The 17,287-nt window shown below is 43.7% G+C and overlaps 1 protein-coding gene across 28 annotated transcripts in view; it reads left to right on the forward strand.

The window, feature by feature from the left end:
- Window positions 1-8,590: 8,590 nt before the first annotated feature.
- SAP130 (Sin3A associated protein 130) overlaps window positions 8,591-17,287 on the forward strand; it is a 72,142-nt gene continuing 63,445 nt past the window's right edge. For 8 of the 28 annotated variants that reach the window (XM_081581079.1, XM_081581091.1, XM_081581080.1 and 5 more), the window contains exons 1-4: window positions 8,591-8,723; window positions 10,362-10,479; window positions 15,318-15,553; window positions 16,265-16,423. In XM_081581079.1, coding sequence (XP_081437205.1) covers window positions 10,368-10,479; window positions 15,318-15,553; window positions 16,265-16,423 — 507 coding nt within the window. In that variant the 5' untranslated portion in view covers window positions 8,591-8,723; window positions 10,362-10,367. Of the gene's footprint in view, window positions 8,724-9,349; window positions 9,565-10,361; window positions 10,480-15,317; window positions 15,554-16,264; window positions 16,424-17,287 lie in introns of those variants that run through there. The other 20 variants (XM_081581070.1, XM_081581071.1, XM_081581072.1 and 17 more) reach the window with 6 other exon arrangements.

Consider the following 17,287-nt stretch of genomic DNA (forward strand, 5'->3'; position numbering starts at 1 on the left):
TTTTTCTGTAAGATGATTCTAGTACCACTTAGTTGTCTTTGACTTCATTTGAAACTATTGTGACAGCTGTTATATCAGCATGCATTTTTTAAAAAGTTATCAAAATTGGTGAATTTTTGTGTAGTCATTTTAATATTGAAAACGGAAGAAATAAGCAACATTTGCAGCATACTATGCTTTATAATTTCAAGAAAGGTAAAGACACAACTGAAATGTTAAAAAATGTTTTTTGCAGTGTAGAGAAGGTGCTATGAATAATTGAACACACCAACAGTGGTTTGTGAAGTTTCATGTTGTAGATTTCTCACTGGACAATGCTCCATGGTGGGGTAAACCAGTTGAAGTTGATGGCACTCAAATTGAGACATTAATTGAAAACAATCAATGTTATACCATGAGGGAGACAGTTGACATACTCAAAATATTGGCATCAAGCATTGGAAATCATTTGTGCCAGCTTGGTTACGTTAATTGCTTTGATGTTTGTATTCCACAGAAGTTAAGTGAAAAAAACCTTCTTGATTGTATTCCTGTCAATGATTCTCTACTTAAATGTAAAAATTCCACTTTAGAAACAAATTGTGAAGGGTGATTAAAAAAGGATATTGTACAATATTGTGGAATGGAAGAGATTGTGCAGCAAGTGAAATGAACTACCACCAATCATACCAAACGTCAGTCTTTATCCAAAAAAGGTGATGTTATGTATATGGTGGGATTGGAAGAGAGTCGTTTATTGTGAGTTTCTTCCAGAAAAACCAAATAATTTGTTCCAGCACCACTCCCAATTAGATCAATTGAAGGCAGCACTCTACTGCAAGCGTCCAGAATTAGTCAACAAAAAACGCATAATTTTCCATCAGGATCCCGCAAGACCATACGTTTCTTTGATGACCATGCAAAAACTGTTACAGTGTGGCTGGGAATTTCTAATTCATTCATCGTATTCACCAGACATTGCATCTTCGGATGTCCATTTATTTTTGGTCTTTACAAAATTCTCTACATGGAAAAAATTTCAGTTCCCTGGAAGACTATAAAAGGCACTTGGAACAGTTCTTTGCTCAAAAGATAAAAAGTCTGGGGAAGATAGAATTATGAAATTGCCTGAAAAATGGCATAAGGTAGTGGAACAAAATGGTAAATATGTTGTTTAATAAAGTTGTTGGTGAAAATGAAAAATGTGTCTTTCACTTTTACTTAAAAAAAAAACCAAAGGAACTTTTTGGGCAACCAAATATATCCCCATTAAATAATCTTTGCACCACTTTGAAATGCAATTAATCATATACTGCTGCTGCTAAGTCTCTTCAGTCGTGTCCGACTCTGTGCGACCCCATAGATGGCAGCCCACCAGGCTCCCCTGTCCCTGGGATTCTCCAGGCAAGAACACTGGAGTGGGTTGCCATTTCCTTCTCCAGTGCATGAAAGTGAAAGTGAAGTCACTCAGTCGTGTCTGACTCTTTGTGACCCCATGGACTGCAGCCTACCAGGCTCCTCCGTCCATGGGATTTTCCAGGCAAGATTACTGGAGTGGGGTGCCATTGCCTTCTCCGTAATCATATACTAGGGGGAGTTATTTCTAGACTCAATTATGTTCCACAAATGGCACATTTAAACTTGCATACTTGATCCATTGATCAGTCATGTCTGACTTTTTGTAACTCCATGGACTGTAGCCTCCCAGTCTCCTTTGTCCATGGAATTTTCCAGGCAAGAATTCTGGAGTGGGTTGCCATTTCCTGCTCCAGGGAATCTTCCCGACCCAAGGACTGAACCCTCATCTCCTGTGTCTCCTGCATTGGTAGGCAGATTCTTTATCACTGCACCACCTGGGAAGCCCCCATACCTATCCCTACTGAAATAAAATACCATATGGTACTGATTGGGCTTCCCTAGCAGCTCAGTGGTAAAGAATCTGCCTGCAATGCAGGAGACCAGGCTTCAATCCCTGAGTCGGGAAGATACCCTGGAGAAGGGAATGGCAACCTATTGTAGTATTCTTGCCTAGAGAATCTCAAGGACAGAAGAGTCTGGCAGGCTACAGTCCATAGGGTTGCACAGAGTCAGGCACAACTGAAGCGACTAAGCAGCAGCAGCAGCACAGTCCTGGTTATGGTAGCTTTATAGTAATGTCTTTAAAGGCATGATATCAGGCAGGATATGTCCTAGTGATCAAGGACATGGATTCTCCTCTAGATTCTGCAGAAGAGAAAGCAGCCTGACTGGTACCTCCTGGATCACCTGCAGAACAATGAGATAGTAAATGTGGGGTTTTCTTTTAACAGCAGTAGAAAACTAGATGCATACTAGAGAGCACACAAGCCAAAGGAAGAGCTGAAGGCAAGGATGGGGCGGGGATGTGGGAGCAGGAGCCCAGGCAGCCCCAGCTTTCTGTGTACCAGAACCTTGAGGGGTTGCTATGGGTGACTGGGCTCCAGTTCTTGAGAAAGGATTCCCTCTTCCAGTGCGGTCCACACTCCTCCTTGTGGTCAGGGGCCAGGGCCAAGTAATGGTCAGTATTGCACTCGAGGTTGTGAAGATAAGCAGTTTCTAACAGGAAGGAATATGGATCAGTCTGAAACCCCAGTTGCTCACTCCAACATTCAATCATGGTTCTTAACTGAGATTTCCAAGTCCACACAGGCCTGGGAGTAAAAGCATTGTTACAGTAATGGTTATGAATTATTAGTTCTTACAGTCTGGCTTCACCTTTTTGTAGGGCAGGTTTTTGCATGTATGTAATGGTTCCTAAGGGTGGCAATGGATCTGTTCTGTTGGGCTCTGCACACCTAGCCTCTGTGGAATCCCTGCCACTCAGTCTATTGGTGTAGTGAGTGGGCGATTCTTCCTGTCTGCTCCACGGGACATGTGCCATTGTCTTCACCACTGGCTGCTAGGATAATCTCTCTCATCCCTGCTCATACCACAGGCAATAACCTAGGCTCTGATGTGGGCACACTCAACTCTGATCTGGCAGACATTCTTGGGAATGGGGCCCAGGACACTGGCATTTTTTTAACCATGGACAATGCTCCCATGTAGTGGTTGATATCTCAACTTCCAACAAAGTCAAAGAACTCTCACCTTTTGTGTTTATTCTATCCTTTGGGTAAGGTCTGGACTTCCCTGGTGGCTCAGACAGTAAAGCATCTGCCTACAATGTGGGAGGCCCGGGTTCAATCCCTGGGTCAGGAAGATCTCCTGGAGGAGGAAATGGCAACCAACTCCAGTATTCTTGCTTGGAAAATCCCATGGATGGAGGAGCCTGGTAGGCTACCGTCCACAGGGTCGCAAACAGTCAGACACAACTGAGCGACTTCACTTTCACTTTGGGTAAGGTCTATGCAAATACTCCTGGTTGCCTACCCAGTAGCCAATCTTTTCTCCTTTCTCAAAAATAATATCTTCATAAATGAACTTGTTTACAAAACAGAAGCAGACCCACAGACTTCAAGTATGGATTTATGGTTACCCAGGGCTGGGGGTAGGATCAGGGGAAGGGATTGTTAGGGAGTTTAGAATCAACATGTACACACTGCTATATTGAAAATGGACAACCAACAATGACCCACTGTACAGCACAGGGAGCTCTGCTCCATGTTATATAGCAGCCTCGATGGGAGGGGAGTCTAGAGGAGAATTGATACATGTGTACCTATGGCTGAGGCCCTTTGCTGTGCACCTGAACCTATCACAACATTGTTAACTGGCTATTCTTGTGTGTTCACTTGCTCAGTCGTATCTGACTGTTTGCAACCCTATGGACTGTAGCCTGCCAGGCCATTCTGTCCATGGAATTTTCCAGGCAAGCTTACTGGAGTGGGTTGCCATTTCTTCCTCCAGGGAGTCTTCCCGACCCAGGGATTAAACCTGCATCTCCTGCACTGGCAAGCAGATTCTTTACCACGGAGCCATCAGGAAGCCCCAGTCGGTCCTTATTGTTTCTCTCTTTTATATATAGTACCTAGATACCTTCAGAACGAGGGGTAGGAACTTTCAGCTGCCCAGCCTTCGGGGAAGAAAAGACAGCTGGAGATTGAGTTCAGTCACATGGCCAATAGTTTAATTCATCACGTCTAAACTGAAATCCCAGTAGAGACTCTGTAAGTTCATAGGAATTTCTGGAATGGTGAAAACACTGACGTGCTGGGAGTGTGACGCACCCAGTTCTATGAGGAGAAGGCATGGAAGGTCTACGCTCCCTCTCAGACCTCACCCTATGCGTATCCTTTATAATAAAACTGTAATAGTAAGTATAGTGCTTCCCTGAGTTCTGTGAGTCATTCAAGCGAACTATTGAACAAATTCATGGCTGCAGCCAGTGAGCCAGAAGTATAGGTGGCCTGGAGAGCCCCTGAGACTTGTGGCTGATGCCTGAAGTGAAGGCAACCCTGTCGCGAACTCTGTTCTCAGTTGTTGGGCCTGTGCTAACTCTGGGTGGTTAGTATCAGGACTGAACTACAGTCCACTCAGCATTAGACCATTTGGAGTGGAAGCAGAATAGATGGCTGGAGCTGGTGCTGCTGACTTGGGTGATGAGGCAGTAGGTGAGGTTTGGCAGAGCAGAAGATAGTAATCCGATTCTGGAGAGAACTGAGAAGGTTGGTTAATTGCATCCCTTCTAGTTTGGACAGAACTTTCCTTCTAGACAGCCTGTAGTAAGAACAGCTGCCCTAGGATCAAATGCCATTCTACTCTGGGTGTATTAGTTAGCTATTGCTACATAACAAATCACTACAAACTTAGCAACTAAGAACAAGACACACTGATTATTTTACAGTTTCTGTGTGTCAGGAGTCCAGGCATGTTTTAGGTCAGTTCTCTGATCAGGCCTCACAGGCTACAATTAAAGTATCATATGGACTAGGTTCTTATCTGGAAGCTCAATGAAGAAAGAATCAGTTTCCAAGTTCACTCCGGTTGTTGGCAGAACTCATTTCCTTGATATGTAGGACTGAGGGTCCAGCTTCTTGCAGGTGTTTGGGTGGAAGCCACCCTCAACCACTAGAGATTGCTTGCAGTCCCTACAGGCCGCTCACAGTTCCTTGCCATGTGAGCTGTATAGCTGCCTCCTCAGGCCAGATATGAGAACACCCAGACTGTCTTGCAGCAAGAGATTGTTTTCTACAATGTAACATGGTCAAGGAAGTGACCTTTGCCATATTCTACTTATTAGAAGAGCCACATACAATGGAAAGAGATTACAAAAGGACATGAACACCAACAGTGGGATCATTAGAGGTCATCCTAGAGTCTGTCCGGGCTTTCCTTGTGGCTCAGCTGGTAAAGAATCTACCTGCAGTGCAGGAGACTTGGGTTCCACTCCAGTATTCTGGCCTAGAGAATTCCATGGACTATATAGTCCAAGGGGTCACAAACAGTTGGACATGACTGAGTGACTTTCACTTTCACTTCACTTTTATAGTCTGTCCACCATACTCTGGAGGAGACAGAGTCTGAATTTGGCCTGGGTAACAAACCAGATGAAGGTAAAAAAAGCAGTGGTTGTGAGTAAGCTCATATCCTTCACATCCTTTATGTGTGTAGCCTGGCAGGTTACAGTCCATGGGATTGCAAAGAGTTGGATACAACTTAGTGATCAAATAACAAAAAACAACAACAATGACACTCTCATTTTTCAGATGAGTTAACTGGAAGGAACTATACTTTACTGGCTAGGGTGTTGGGCCAAAGTGAGTATCTAGATCTACAGGAACCAAAGAGTCAGTATCACCAGACCCCACAAGGCAGACTGAGAGCCAACTGGGTTCAGTGGCAGAGGCCAAAGAGAGCTTCACCGATACCTGCAGACCAGAGGGTGCAGATCACCCAGATCATATTTGACTGACCACCACAGAACACTTGCATGGAGAATCTGCCTTCTTTGTTACCAGAGAACCACCCAGCAGATGTGGTGCCTGATGGTGTCTCTGTTCAACCCATCCAAACTATTTTCATCAAGAACCCAAGATATTAATAAGCCCCTGCAACTGGCAGGGGGCGCTTGAAGACCTGCAAAGTGTGGAAGGTTCAACCTGGATGTGGTACACAGAGGCTGTCTTCAGCATACCAAGTTCAGTGAATGGGAATCCTAAACCCTAGCAACTCAACCAGGGGTGAAACATCTATTTTCCTTCAAGTATCCATTAAGTGAAGGACTAGAGACATAAGTGAGTAAAGTAGTAACTAATGAAAATCTGGATTTCATTCATGTACTATGGATGTGTTTGGGATTATACTTAGCAGGTTATTTATTGAATCCTTCCTGTTGATGGGAGATATAAAGATGAATAATTTCTTTCTCTGCCTAATCCAGGAAGAAGACAGGGTAGATATATTAGTGCTATAATAGAGGTACTGAAGAAATATCTAAGGAAGTATCCCATAGTGTATGGGAAAGAGAGGAATTCAAGGACAGTTTCTTGGAGAAGATAAATCTTTTCTTTCCACTTAGGCACTGCAAAATGGGCAGCACTCCACTATATACCTGCTGAAAGGTGGGGCCTACAGAAGGCAAAGCTTGAGCAAAAGCTTGGAAGCCAAGCTGTGTGAACAGGTGGAAATTACGGTTGAGACAGTACTCAACCATACGCGAGAGGTAGGAGGGACTAAACCGAGCCTTTGAACTGGGTTTAGGGATTTGGAATATTAAAAGATTATGAAGTCACTGGAACATCATGGATAGGAATAACAGATTCAGAGGAACGCTTTAGAAAAAGAACTCTACGAGGACAGGTTGGGGGTAGGAAGAGATCTAAGTGGAGGCAACACTAGGAAAGTACAGACAGGAATTAATGAAATGTTGAGCCAACTCTATGAATGCAACAGGAAAGGAAGTACAGAAATCCACAGGCTGACTCTGGAAGATGGAAGAGTAGAAACCAACGAGAATAAAACCAAAGGCAGAAAGGATGGATGGTGATGCCATTGTCATTAACCAAACCCAGAAATCAGCAGGAGTACAAACGTGAGGCAAATCAATAAAAGTGTCCAATATGTTAAGTCTCAGGGGTTTGTAAGACATATTTGTGGAACTGTAGGTGTACAAATCATGAGAGAGGTCATCACGCCAATGAAACTGAGTCATTTTTGAAAATATTTGAAACTGTGAGGGTGTATTAAACTAGTCAGGAAGCATAGCATTGAGAGAGCTGGAGCCTTGGAGAATACTGTACATGTGAGAAAGACAAGGTATAAAGGAGCTTAACAGAGACAGAATTAGCATCAGGAAAGAGTGTGTTTCTGGAGACCAAAGGAATTTATAGTTGACTTACAATGTTGTGTCAGATTTTTTTGTGTGTTTTTGTTGTGTGTGGTTTTTTTTTTTTTTTTGGTAGTATAGCTGATTTACGATGTTGTGTTAGTCTCAGGTGAACAGCAAGATGATTCAATTACACATATACATGTATCTGTTCTTCAGTATTCTTTTCCCATAAGGAAGAACATTTTAAGGAGGAACTACTGTCGGTAAACTAGACAAGCTGAAAACTAAGCAAGGACCACTGGGTGAGGTGAGAAGGTAACTGGCAACTTAGGGGGAGCAGTTTGAGAAGCAGTGGCAGAAGCAGAATCAATTGCCTAAGGAGAGAGGAGGCTAAGGTATATCACATCAGTTACTTTTAGAAGAAATTTGAGAAGGGAAGAGAGTGAGAAACGAAAGTGGCTTGAGGAAGGAAAGGGGTATTTTAGGTTCATTCTTGTAGCCACGAGCTACGCTCTTCCTAGCAAGAACATAGCTGTACATGAAAGGAAGAAGGATGTGAGCCCTTTTTATTTCTTAACACAAAACTCCAGACCTAAATTACCATCTGGGAAGGAAGGAGGGAGACATAATCTCTATTTATCAGACTCAGATTTTGCTTCGGCAGTTTTGACTAAGTCTTGTACAGCCGTATAAACGCCGTCCCTCCACTCTAAACAAAACAACAAACCACCACCACTCCCTCCGCTTCTTTGTAATCTGGAAAAACCAAGCAGGTACAACGTGTCCGAGTCCTTCGCCTCTCCGAGCCGGCTGTAACCTGAGAGTGCTCAGCTCAGCTCTCTGGTGGGTCCAGCCCGATAAGCAGTTCCCGACGCGGAGTCCAGCGTAAAGCCAACAAAGTCGCTCCAGTTTCGTGCATCTGATCCTCCCACGATGCTCAGGCTTCGCGGGCCCTGGCCTCGGTGCGAACATCAAGTACAGTCAGAAAACCCCTCGGCCCTGCCTGCAGCTCCTTCGGCCCACTGTAGTCGGCCTCCATTACTCTTTTCCCGCGAGGCACCTCCCTCGAGAAAATGAAACCGGGTGCCATCAGCTGAAGCAAAAGGGTGGGACCTTTTTACTAGGCACACGGAAAAGGCAGGACCGACTCCAGACAGCAAAGGGGTGTGCTGCCCGGGCCGGGTGGCCAGGACGCCCCGCCCCGGCCCGCCCTCTAGGCATCAGGGACTACATTTCCCAAGGCCTCAGCGGGCCCGAGGGGCTGGCCGGTCCGCTCTCCGCTCACACTGCGCGGTGACTGGCTTCCTCGGAGGAGGGCGGGGCCTAATCCAGCCAATGGGTGAGGGGCTCGTTACGGCGGCGGAAGCAGCGGCGCTGGGTTGAGGGGTGGGGGGCAGAGTGCTAGCGCCTCGGCGGCGGCGGCGGGTCCCGGAGCCCGAGGACGTCGGCTCCACAGGCGGAGAGCGCACGGAAGCAAGCTCGAAGTGGCGCGACGGCCACTTGGCGCAGCACTCAGGTAATGGCGGGACGGGCGCCCGGGAGCGAAGGGGAGGGGAGGAGACGAGGGGGCGGGGCGGCCGAGCCGGGCTGCAGCGTCCGTCCCGCTGCGCGTCCCCGGGGAAGGGCAGCGGTGCCTCGTCTCCTGCGGCGTAGACCTGGGCTCTTTCGCGGGCTGAGCCCGGCAGTTGGTCCGGCGGCAGAGGCCCGGTGTCCTGCGGCAAGGAAAGGAGAGGCGTCGGGAGGGCTGGGCTGATCCGGGCGTGGGGGCGTGGCGGGCGTGGGCCTTGGCGGGGAAGCTGAGAGGCCGGGGGAGCGCGGGCGGGCGGGCGGCCCAAGGAGTTTGGCTCCTGGAGCAGTTTAAAGTGACTCTCCACATCCGGGCCCTGCGCCCGCCGCTTTCAGACCCCGGCCGAGGCGGGGCCTCCTCGCTCTCCGCCCCTTTCGCCGGCAGCGCTCGTCTTCCTCTGCTATTGGCTCAATCTCGAGGGCTCTGGGCTGCCCCTGCGAGGCTCGCGCCTGATTGGCTGGCAGTCGGCGGGAGGGTGGGGCGGGATCAGAGCGCGCAGACCGCGGTGGATTGGTCCGGGCCCTGGAGTGACGCGCCCGGCGCGGGGCCAATGGGCAGACGGGCGAGGTAGGGGCAGGTTCGGGGGAAGAGGACCAGAGCGGAGCGGTGGCCGGGTGGCCCGGGCGAGCGGGGCCAGAGAAGCTGGACAGCGGCGGGCCCGAGGCGCGCTGCGGCGTGAGCCCTCCCGGCGACCTCGGAACCCGGCGCTGCCACCGAGATGGGTCCTCCGCGGCCCTCTCAGCCTGGCGAGGTGGAGTCGGGAGGGGCGGGCGGCGGGCGGCGGCTACAGGTGAAGAGGCACACTGGTCCTGAGCTCCTCAGAATGCCTAACCCCTTCCCCAGAGAAGTCTTAGAGACCCCGTGTGTCTGGAGACCCCAGTTCTCCGATCTCAGCTGTGGGCTGCTGGGTGGGAGTAGGATTGCGGGCGTGTCCAGGATGTCAGCAGAGCTTGGCTCCTGAGGGGAAAGTGAGGGTCGATTTTAGGGAAGGTGGTGAAGGTCTCGGTTCCCTTCGGCTCGGTGGCGGTCTGTGAAGGGCGGGATGAAATCCCGTCACAGAAGGCCCGTACGGAAAAACATGAGAATTCCTTTTGGATCAGGTCTTGATATAAGGTTTCTGATACTTTCTTAGGACAGGGCATCTGCCTCCGATTCCTCCTTTGACACACTGATGACAGTTCTGTACACGTTGGTGTGAGGCTTGGCTTTCAAAGGCACTTGTCATGACAAAGCCATTTGTCATGAAACTTTACAGAGAAATATATGTATTGTGTTAATACATGTCATATGGCCGTTGCATACGATGTAGTGTTTTTTTTCGTGTGGCAATTCACAAGTATTTGGGGGGAGTCATAGTATCTCTCAGTATCACATAAGCAATTTGACCATTAATTGAACCTATGTACATGGAAAACTTAAACAATTTAGACCATTTCTGCACTGTATATTGAACACAAATATTATTTTCGATAAATGATGCTGCATTTGGTTTCCTAAAGGAAGATATAGGTACTAAAAATGCTTTAATTTCTCATTATTGGTTCTAATCTCAGAATCCAGTAATAACCATGTGACTATGCACTGCAGGTGGAAATGAGTTCTCAACAGTTTCCTCGGTTAGGAACCCCTTCCACCGGGCTAAGCCAGGCTCCTTCACAGATAGCCAGCAGTGGTTCTGCAGGATTGATAAACCCAGCTGCAACAGGTGAGATGTGTGATATTTTTCTGCATAGCTTTCTGCTTTTAAAATATTTCAGATTTTCCAACTTAAAAATTAGCAAATTCTTGGTGGGGTTTTAGTAAATACTAGGTTATTTAATTTGAAGAAAGGATATATTACAATTCTAATGTTTAAATAAGGCTTTTTTTCCATCCTGTTTTAATCACTTGATTCACATGTGCCAGAGTATAGGTGAAACTTAAAGCATGCTTATAAGATACATGTTTTGAATGTATTAATGTGTTGTTATTTAACTAAGGCCCAGAAGTATAATAATAGTGCCATGAGGGTGGGCAGAGGCATAGGAACTTATAGGAACTTACCTTTTAGGAACTTACTGTTTAGGAAAAGAGATTTTTCTAAAATGTGTATGCGCACGTATATGCAGCTTGGGTTTTAACTGTATGCTCTGAATGCTGTAGATCAGTGAGTGGCCTCAGCTGGTAATGATTTGGCTGGCCAGGGAATGTTTGGCAATGTCTGGATACAGTTTTAGTTGTCACAGGTAGGGGGTGCTATTGGCATCTGATATTTAGAGTCCAGGGATGATGCTGTTAAATATCCTACATTATGCAGGACAGCCCTCCCCACCCCCAACAAAGTATCCAGTCTAATCATCAGTACTGAAGTTGAGTTACTCCTCCAAATAATCTGTATATTATATATATCAAGTAAAAAGTATTATTACTTCTGTATTGGCAAAGTGAAATAAAGTACTCCTTTTTGTATTCCTTTGTTTACTGCCTGATTTTTGTGTTCTTTATCATGGTATTCCTCCTACTTAACAATAGCTGCTGATATTTTCTGAGTAAGCGATAAGTTCCCAATTGTCTTGACCTTGGGACTTTACATAGTCTGGTTTTTGTGCTTTTTGTTTTTTGTGTTTTCTTTGGCTACAGTCTTTTTTCTTCCTCTCCACACTTACTTCTCTGGATATTCTTTGTTCTTTCTTGAGGTTTCATCTCAGATGTCACTTTTCTTTGGGAAGTCTTTACTGACCCCATCATCCACAGAAGTTCAGGGTAGGACCTTCTCCTAGAAAGAAAGCCAGGACTTATCTGTCCATATTCCTTTGCATGTGCTATTCTTGCTACAGTGTAGACATCAACAAATTCTTATAGAGCCGCCTCAAGTTCTTTACTCTTTAACAAATATTTTTGACAGTGTTTTCTCTCGTATAAATTCACAATGGAATTTTGTGTGTGTGTGTGTGTGTGTGTGCCGAGCTGTGTGGCATGCACGATCTTAGTTCCCCAACCAGCAATTTAACCTGGGTCATGGCAGTGAATACACTAAGTCCTAACCACTGGACTGCCAGGGAATTCCCACACCAGAATAATTTAAAGGAGCATAGCTGAAGAGAATATTTTTGAACATTGATTTGTAAGAATTATACTGCTCATTAAGAAGGATATCAGTTTAGCAATAATTACCCTCAGCCGACTTGGTTTTTTTTTTAATGGGCGAAATGTTTGAATAGACACTTCATCAAAGATGCTGTATAAAACCCAGATAAACACATTAAAAAAATTAAACTGTATTAATCCCAGGGCAATGCAAATTAAAAATAATAGCAAGAAACTATTGTACACCCACCAGAATGACTAAAAAAGACTGACAATACCAAGTTTTGACATGTTTGTGGAGCAAATAGAACCCATACATTGGTGGAAATGCAAAATAATCTAGCCACTTTGGAAAACAGTTTGATACAGTGTCTTAAAAAATTACACAAGAGCTTACCATACAACCCAGCAATCTCATTCCTAGGTATTTACCCAAGATAAATGAAAATGTGTGTCACACATACAATGACTTCCTCAGTGGTTCATAGAAGCCTTATTCATGATAGCCAAACACTGGAAAGAACCCAGATTTTTATCACCTGGTGACTGGATGAACAAAGTTTGGTTTAATCCATACAGTGGAATTCTACTCAATAATGAAAAGAAGCAAACTAGCATTACATGTAATAAAATGGAGGAGCGTCAGAAGCATTTTATTGAGAGAAAGAAGCCAGACCCAAAGGACCACTATTGTGTGGTTCTATTTATGTGAAATTCCAGAAAAGACCAAACAATAGTGATAGAATGCAGATCAGTGGTTTCTAAGAAGTAGGGATGGGAGGGGAGGGAATTGACTGCAAGGGGCATGAATGAACTTGTTAGAGTAATAGGAAATGTTCTATGTCATGATTGTGTTGTGATTACAATATTGAATACGTTTATGTACATTTAATTTTATAGAACAGATTAGTAGATTTTATATGTAAAATATACCTTAGTAAGGTTGATTGATTAAAAAAGATCTAGAGATATGAACATATATTTCCCTTTGTGAAATATGACCTGTGATCATATAAAAAGAACTTCAACATTACTAGTCACTATGGAAATGTTAATTAAAACCACAATAAGATACCCAATACACACCCACTAGAATGTCTGCATATCAAGAATTGGTGAGGATGAGGAGCAACTGGACCACTAATACGCTGCTGGTGGAAACATAAAATGAGTCAACCACTTTGGAAAGTAATTTGACAGTTTTTTATAAAGTTTACTGTTTGACCTAACCAATCTGCTAATTTGTTGGTGAATGCGTGCTAAATCGCTTCAGTTGTGTCTGACTCTTTGCGACCCTATGGACTGTAGCCTGCCAGGCTCCTCTGCCCAGAGGATTCCTCAGGCATGAATACTAGAGTGGGTTGCCATGCCTTTCTCCAGGGGATCTTCCCGACCCAGGGATCAAACCTGTGTCTCTTACATCTCCTGCATTGGTAGGTGGGTTCTTTACCACTAGTGCCACCAGATGTTGGTGAGAATGTTAAAAAAAAAACAAACACTGAACTCTCTTAGAATAGCTGTTTTATTGTATGCAAATTATACCTCAATAAAGTGGTTTTAAAAATCAAAATTTTTAAAAATCTGAATGAACTAGGAGAAAAATCTATATATAACAAAATATAAAATATACTTTAATCTTTTGTCCCAGCACATTTTTCCTACAAGAAAAAAATTTCTAATTTTTTCCTGAGCAGATCATCGAACAAGGACTCAGAGTGCATGTGGTTATTTATTTCATAGTCATTGATAATAGCAGAAATTTGGAAATAACCTAAAAGCTCATCCGTGATATAATGGTTTAAAAGATTAGAGTACAACTATGCAGTGGAATTACATTTAGCCCTTTTAAAATTATACAGTATATATTCTATTACTCAGTGATTTCTCTCTTAGGTATAAATATGTATTTAATAGAAATGATATGAATGTTCACCAAAAGACGTACATGAGTATTCCTAGCACTCCTATTCATAAATGGTGAAAGAACTGAAAACTAATGGCCTGCTGGCAGTAAAATGGATAATTCGTGATTTATTCAAGAATTGGCATACTGTGCTGAGAATGAAAGATTGACAGCTACATGGAGTAACATGGGTGAAGTCTCATACCTGTGAGTGAAAGAGGCAGGACACAGCCTGGTACACTTGGTCTCAGTGTATTTATATAGAGCTGAGAAATAAGATAACAGTCACCTGTAGTGTTAGAAGTTAGCATAGTGAGTATCATTGGGAGGAGCAGTGACTGGAATCAGGCTGAACAGAGGGTTTCTGGGGAACCAGTAGTAGTCTGCTGCTTGATCTAGGTGCTGGTAAGTCAAGTGTATTCAGTTTGTGAAAGTTCACTAGGCTGTAAGATTAATATTTGTGCACTTGTTTTATGAAGGTTATAGTTAAATAAGGACTTCTTGGCAGCCCAGTGCCTAAGATCTGTTTTCTACTACAGGGTTCATGGGTTCAGTCACTGCTTAGGGAACTAATGTTACCACATGCTGTGCGGCACACCGAAAATAAATAAAAACCCACCTAAAGTTAAAGAGCCGAGAAGTGTCTTTGAGGTTTTTCCAAAATAGTAACTTGGTGCTTTTGGGCAATAGACTTTGGGAGCAGTTTTACTTTCTGTATAGTTTTCCAAATAATTAAAAAAAATTTTTAAGTGTAATCTTTATATTCAAAAAATAGCATTGTTTTAGGAAAATGATAGTCCAAATTAATATTTTCACAGTCTCTCCTCTTTCATTTACATTAGTTTCTTGATTTTTTTTTAACTTAAATATGTTACAAGTTCTCATGGTCCAAAATTCCAAAAGAAAAAGAGTATACACTAAAGAGTATCTCTTCTCCCTGTCCCCCATTCACCACTTTCTTTCTCTTCAGGCAACCAAGGTGATTTGGAGATACGTTATCACTGTTCAAATATAAATGTGTTTATGTTTGTGTGTATTTTATTTTTTCTCTGTGTTATACCTGGCTATTTTCATATATCCTTTTCATAATAGATATTATACATTTTTTCCATGAGAGTACCTAAAAAGTTTTCCTGCTTTGTTGTTATGTTTGCATACTAATCTAGTCTGTGAGTATGCCATAATTTATATAACCAGACCACTGTTGATGGACATGTAGGTTTTTTCAATTCCTTTCCTGGTATAAAAACGTTGAAACAAATAACTTGTACCTAACTCATTTTATACATATGCTCTATATCTATAAGATACATCCCTACAAGTGGAATTGTTGAATCTCAAAAGAGTGTATGCATTGTAGTAACAGTAGAGCTTTACTTGTTCACTTGGTAGGGATATGGACTGAGAAATTTGTTTTGAAATATTGTATGTTCTTAGACTTAAGAACTAAGTAATCTTTTTAATCTTAAGTTTTTTTAACTTTTAAAATAAATATTTGAAATGAAATTGTCTTACGTCTCATATTACAATTTCAGCTACTTGAGCCCATTCTTTTTCCTTCATGTCTTCACTAGTCAATGATGAATCTAGTCGAGATGCTGAAGTCACTGCCAGGGAGCACATGGGTTCCAGCAGCTCCTTACAGTCCCGTGAAGAGAAGCAGGAACCTGTTGTGGTAAGGCCCTATCCGCAGGTGCAGATGTTGTCTACACACCATGCTGTCGCATCGGGCACACCTGTCACAGTGACAGCCCCACCAGCACATCTGACGCCAGCAGTGCCACTCTCATTTTCGGAGGGACTTATGAAGGTAATGGAGAGGTTTAAAATTTCACATTGAACCACAGCTAAAGAATGGCTAGTATTTCTGACAGTGCTTACAAAGTCTTAGGCTAGATCCTAGGATCTAGCTTTTTCTTGTTGACCCATCAGTCCAGCTCCTGTCTGTAACTCAGAGTTTTGCTGTTCTGCAGTGCCTAGTCCCGTGCCGCTGGGCAGTTGGCATCACAGGATCTTTTCTAGTATCCATATTGACATAGATTTTATTCAGAAGTTATGAGCATACTAGTGTAGCTTTTATCTTGGAGTGGCATTCTTCTCCAAGATTTTATTTGCTAATTTGGGGGTATCTGAGAACGTTGCCTTGTGGGTTTTACCTTGTGGATATGTTTTAGTTACTGGGAGTTTTGTTTACTTCCACCCAGCCTTGGGGAGGCAGCACAGTATAGAAGAAAGAATGTGGGCTGTGAGCCATACAGATCTGGGCTTTATTCCCATTTCTAGTTATTACTGTCTGTGTGGCTTTGAGCAAGGAACTTAGCCTTGCTTCGTATGTTTGCACATCTGTAAAATGGAAATGGTAGTACCTCAGTGGAAAGGCTATGATGCTAAGAGATAAAATATACACGGCTTCTGGCATCTTTCCTGGCATTCTCCAGGTTTGATTTGTGTACGTATGTAGAATGAAATGCATCACTAGTAAAAGGCTATTGATATGTTTCGTGTGGTTTTCTGTTCGCAGCCGCCCCCGAAGCCCACCATGCCTAGCCGTCCCATTGCTCCTGCTCCACCTTCTACCTTGTCACTTCCCCCCAAGGTTCCAGGGCAGGTTACCGTTACCATGGAGAGTAGCATCCCTCAAGCTTCAGCCATTCCTGTGGCAACAATCAGTGGACAACAGGTTTTTTTCCTCTTAATTTGCTGATTTTCAAACTGAGATGCCAAACTGTTGATCATTATTTATTGAATGCCAGCAGTACATTAGGCACTGGACTAAATTAAAAAATTAACTAGTCACGATATCTGCAAGGGGACGAGAGTAGAGTTGACAGAGAGGGATGGCATAGGGAGTAAGACCAACATGCACAGTGGTCTTGTCATTTAACCCATATGTACTGAGTATCTGCTATGTGCGAGGCTCCACCCACAGTGTGAGAAACAAAGCTAGATAAGACATCCCGTGACTTTCAGCTCAGAGTCCAGTTGTGCTTGGTTTATAGGTACAGAACTCTAGTGGGTTAGAAACAGCCTCACAGTAGTAGTGCTTCTCTAGGTTATTCCCTGGGGAGAGTAAAAGTCTCATATTTAGCTTCATTTTTTAATTGTAATCCTCCTCCATAATATGCATTTTATTTCTTTAAATATTTTAAATTACTTACCAATGAAAACTGAATCTCAGAACTTCTCCTTAAAGTTTACAAGAAAAAAATTGGTGTTCCAAAAAATGCACTGTGGTTTTTTCATTTTGTCATACTGCTGAATACTCCCAGAAGTGTTGAAACGTCCACCTGAGAAGCACTGGCATCAGGGTTGGGCGAGTGTGAGGAAGGGACACTGAGGGGTGGGCTGAAGAACTCGCAAGGGAATGCCTGTTGGATATTGACTAAATTTACTTAGAAATCCTGGCTGGCATAAAAAACGCATGAATGTAGTGGCATGCGAAGGAAATAGTGAGAGTAAGAAAAAGTAAGCTATTAGGCAAGATAGAGAAAACAAGGGTGAAAGACTACTGCTGGAAATGAGGGTGTCTGCAGGTTTTCAGTCA

Source organism: Giraffa tippelskirchi, chromosome 3, assembly GCF_054371585.1.
Source record: "Giraffa tippelskirchi isolate mGirTip1 chromosome 3, T2T-mGirTip1v1.2.pri, whole genome shotgun sequence".
Classification (NCBI taxonomy): domain Eukaryota; kingdom Metazoa; phylum Chordata; class Mammalia; order Artiodactyla; family Giraffidae; genus Giraffa; species Giraffa tippelskirchi.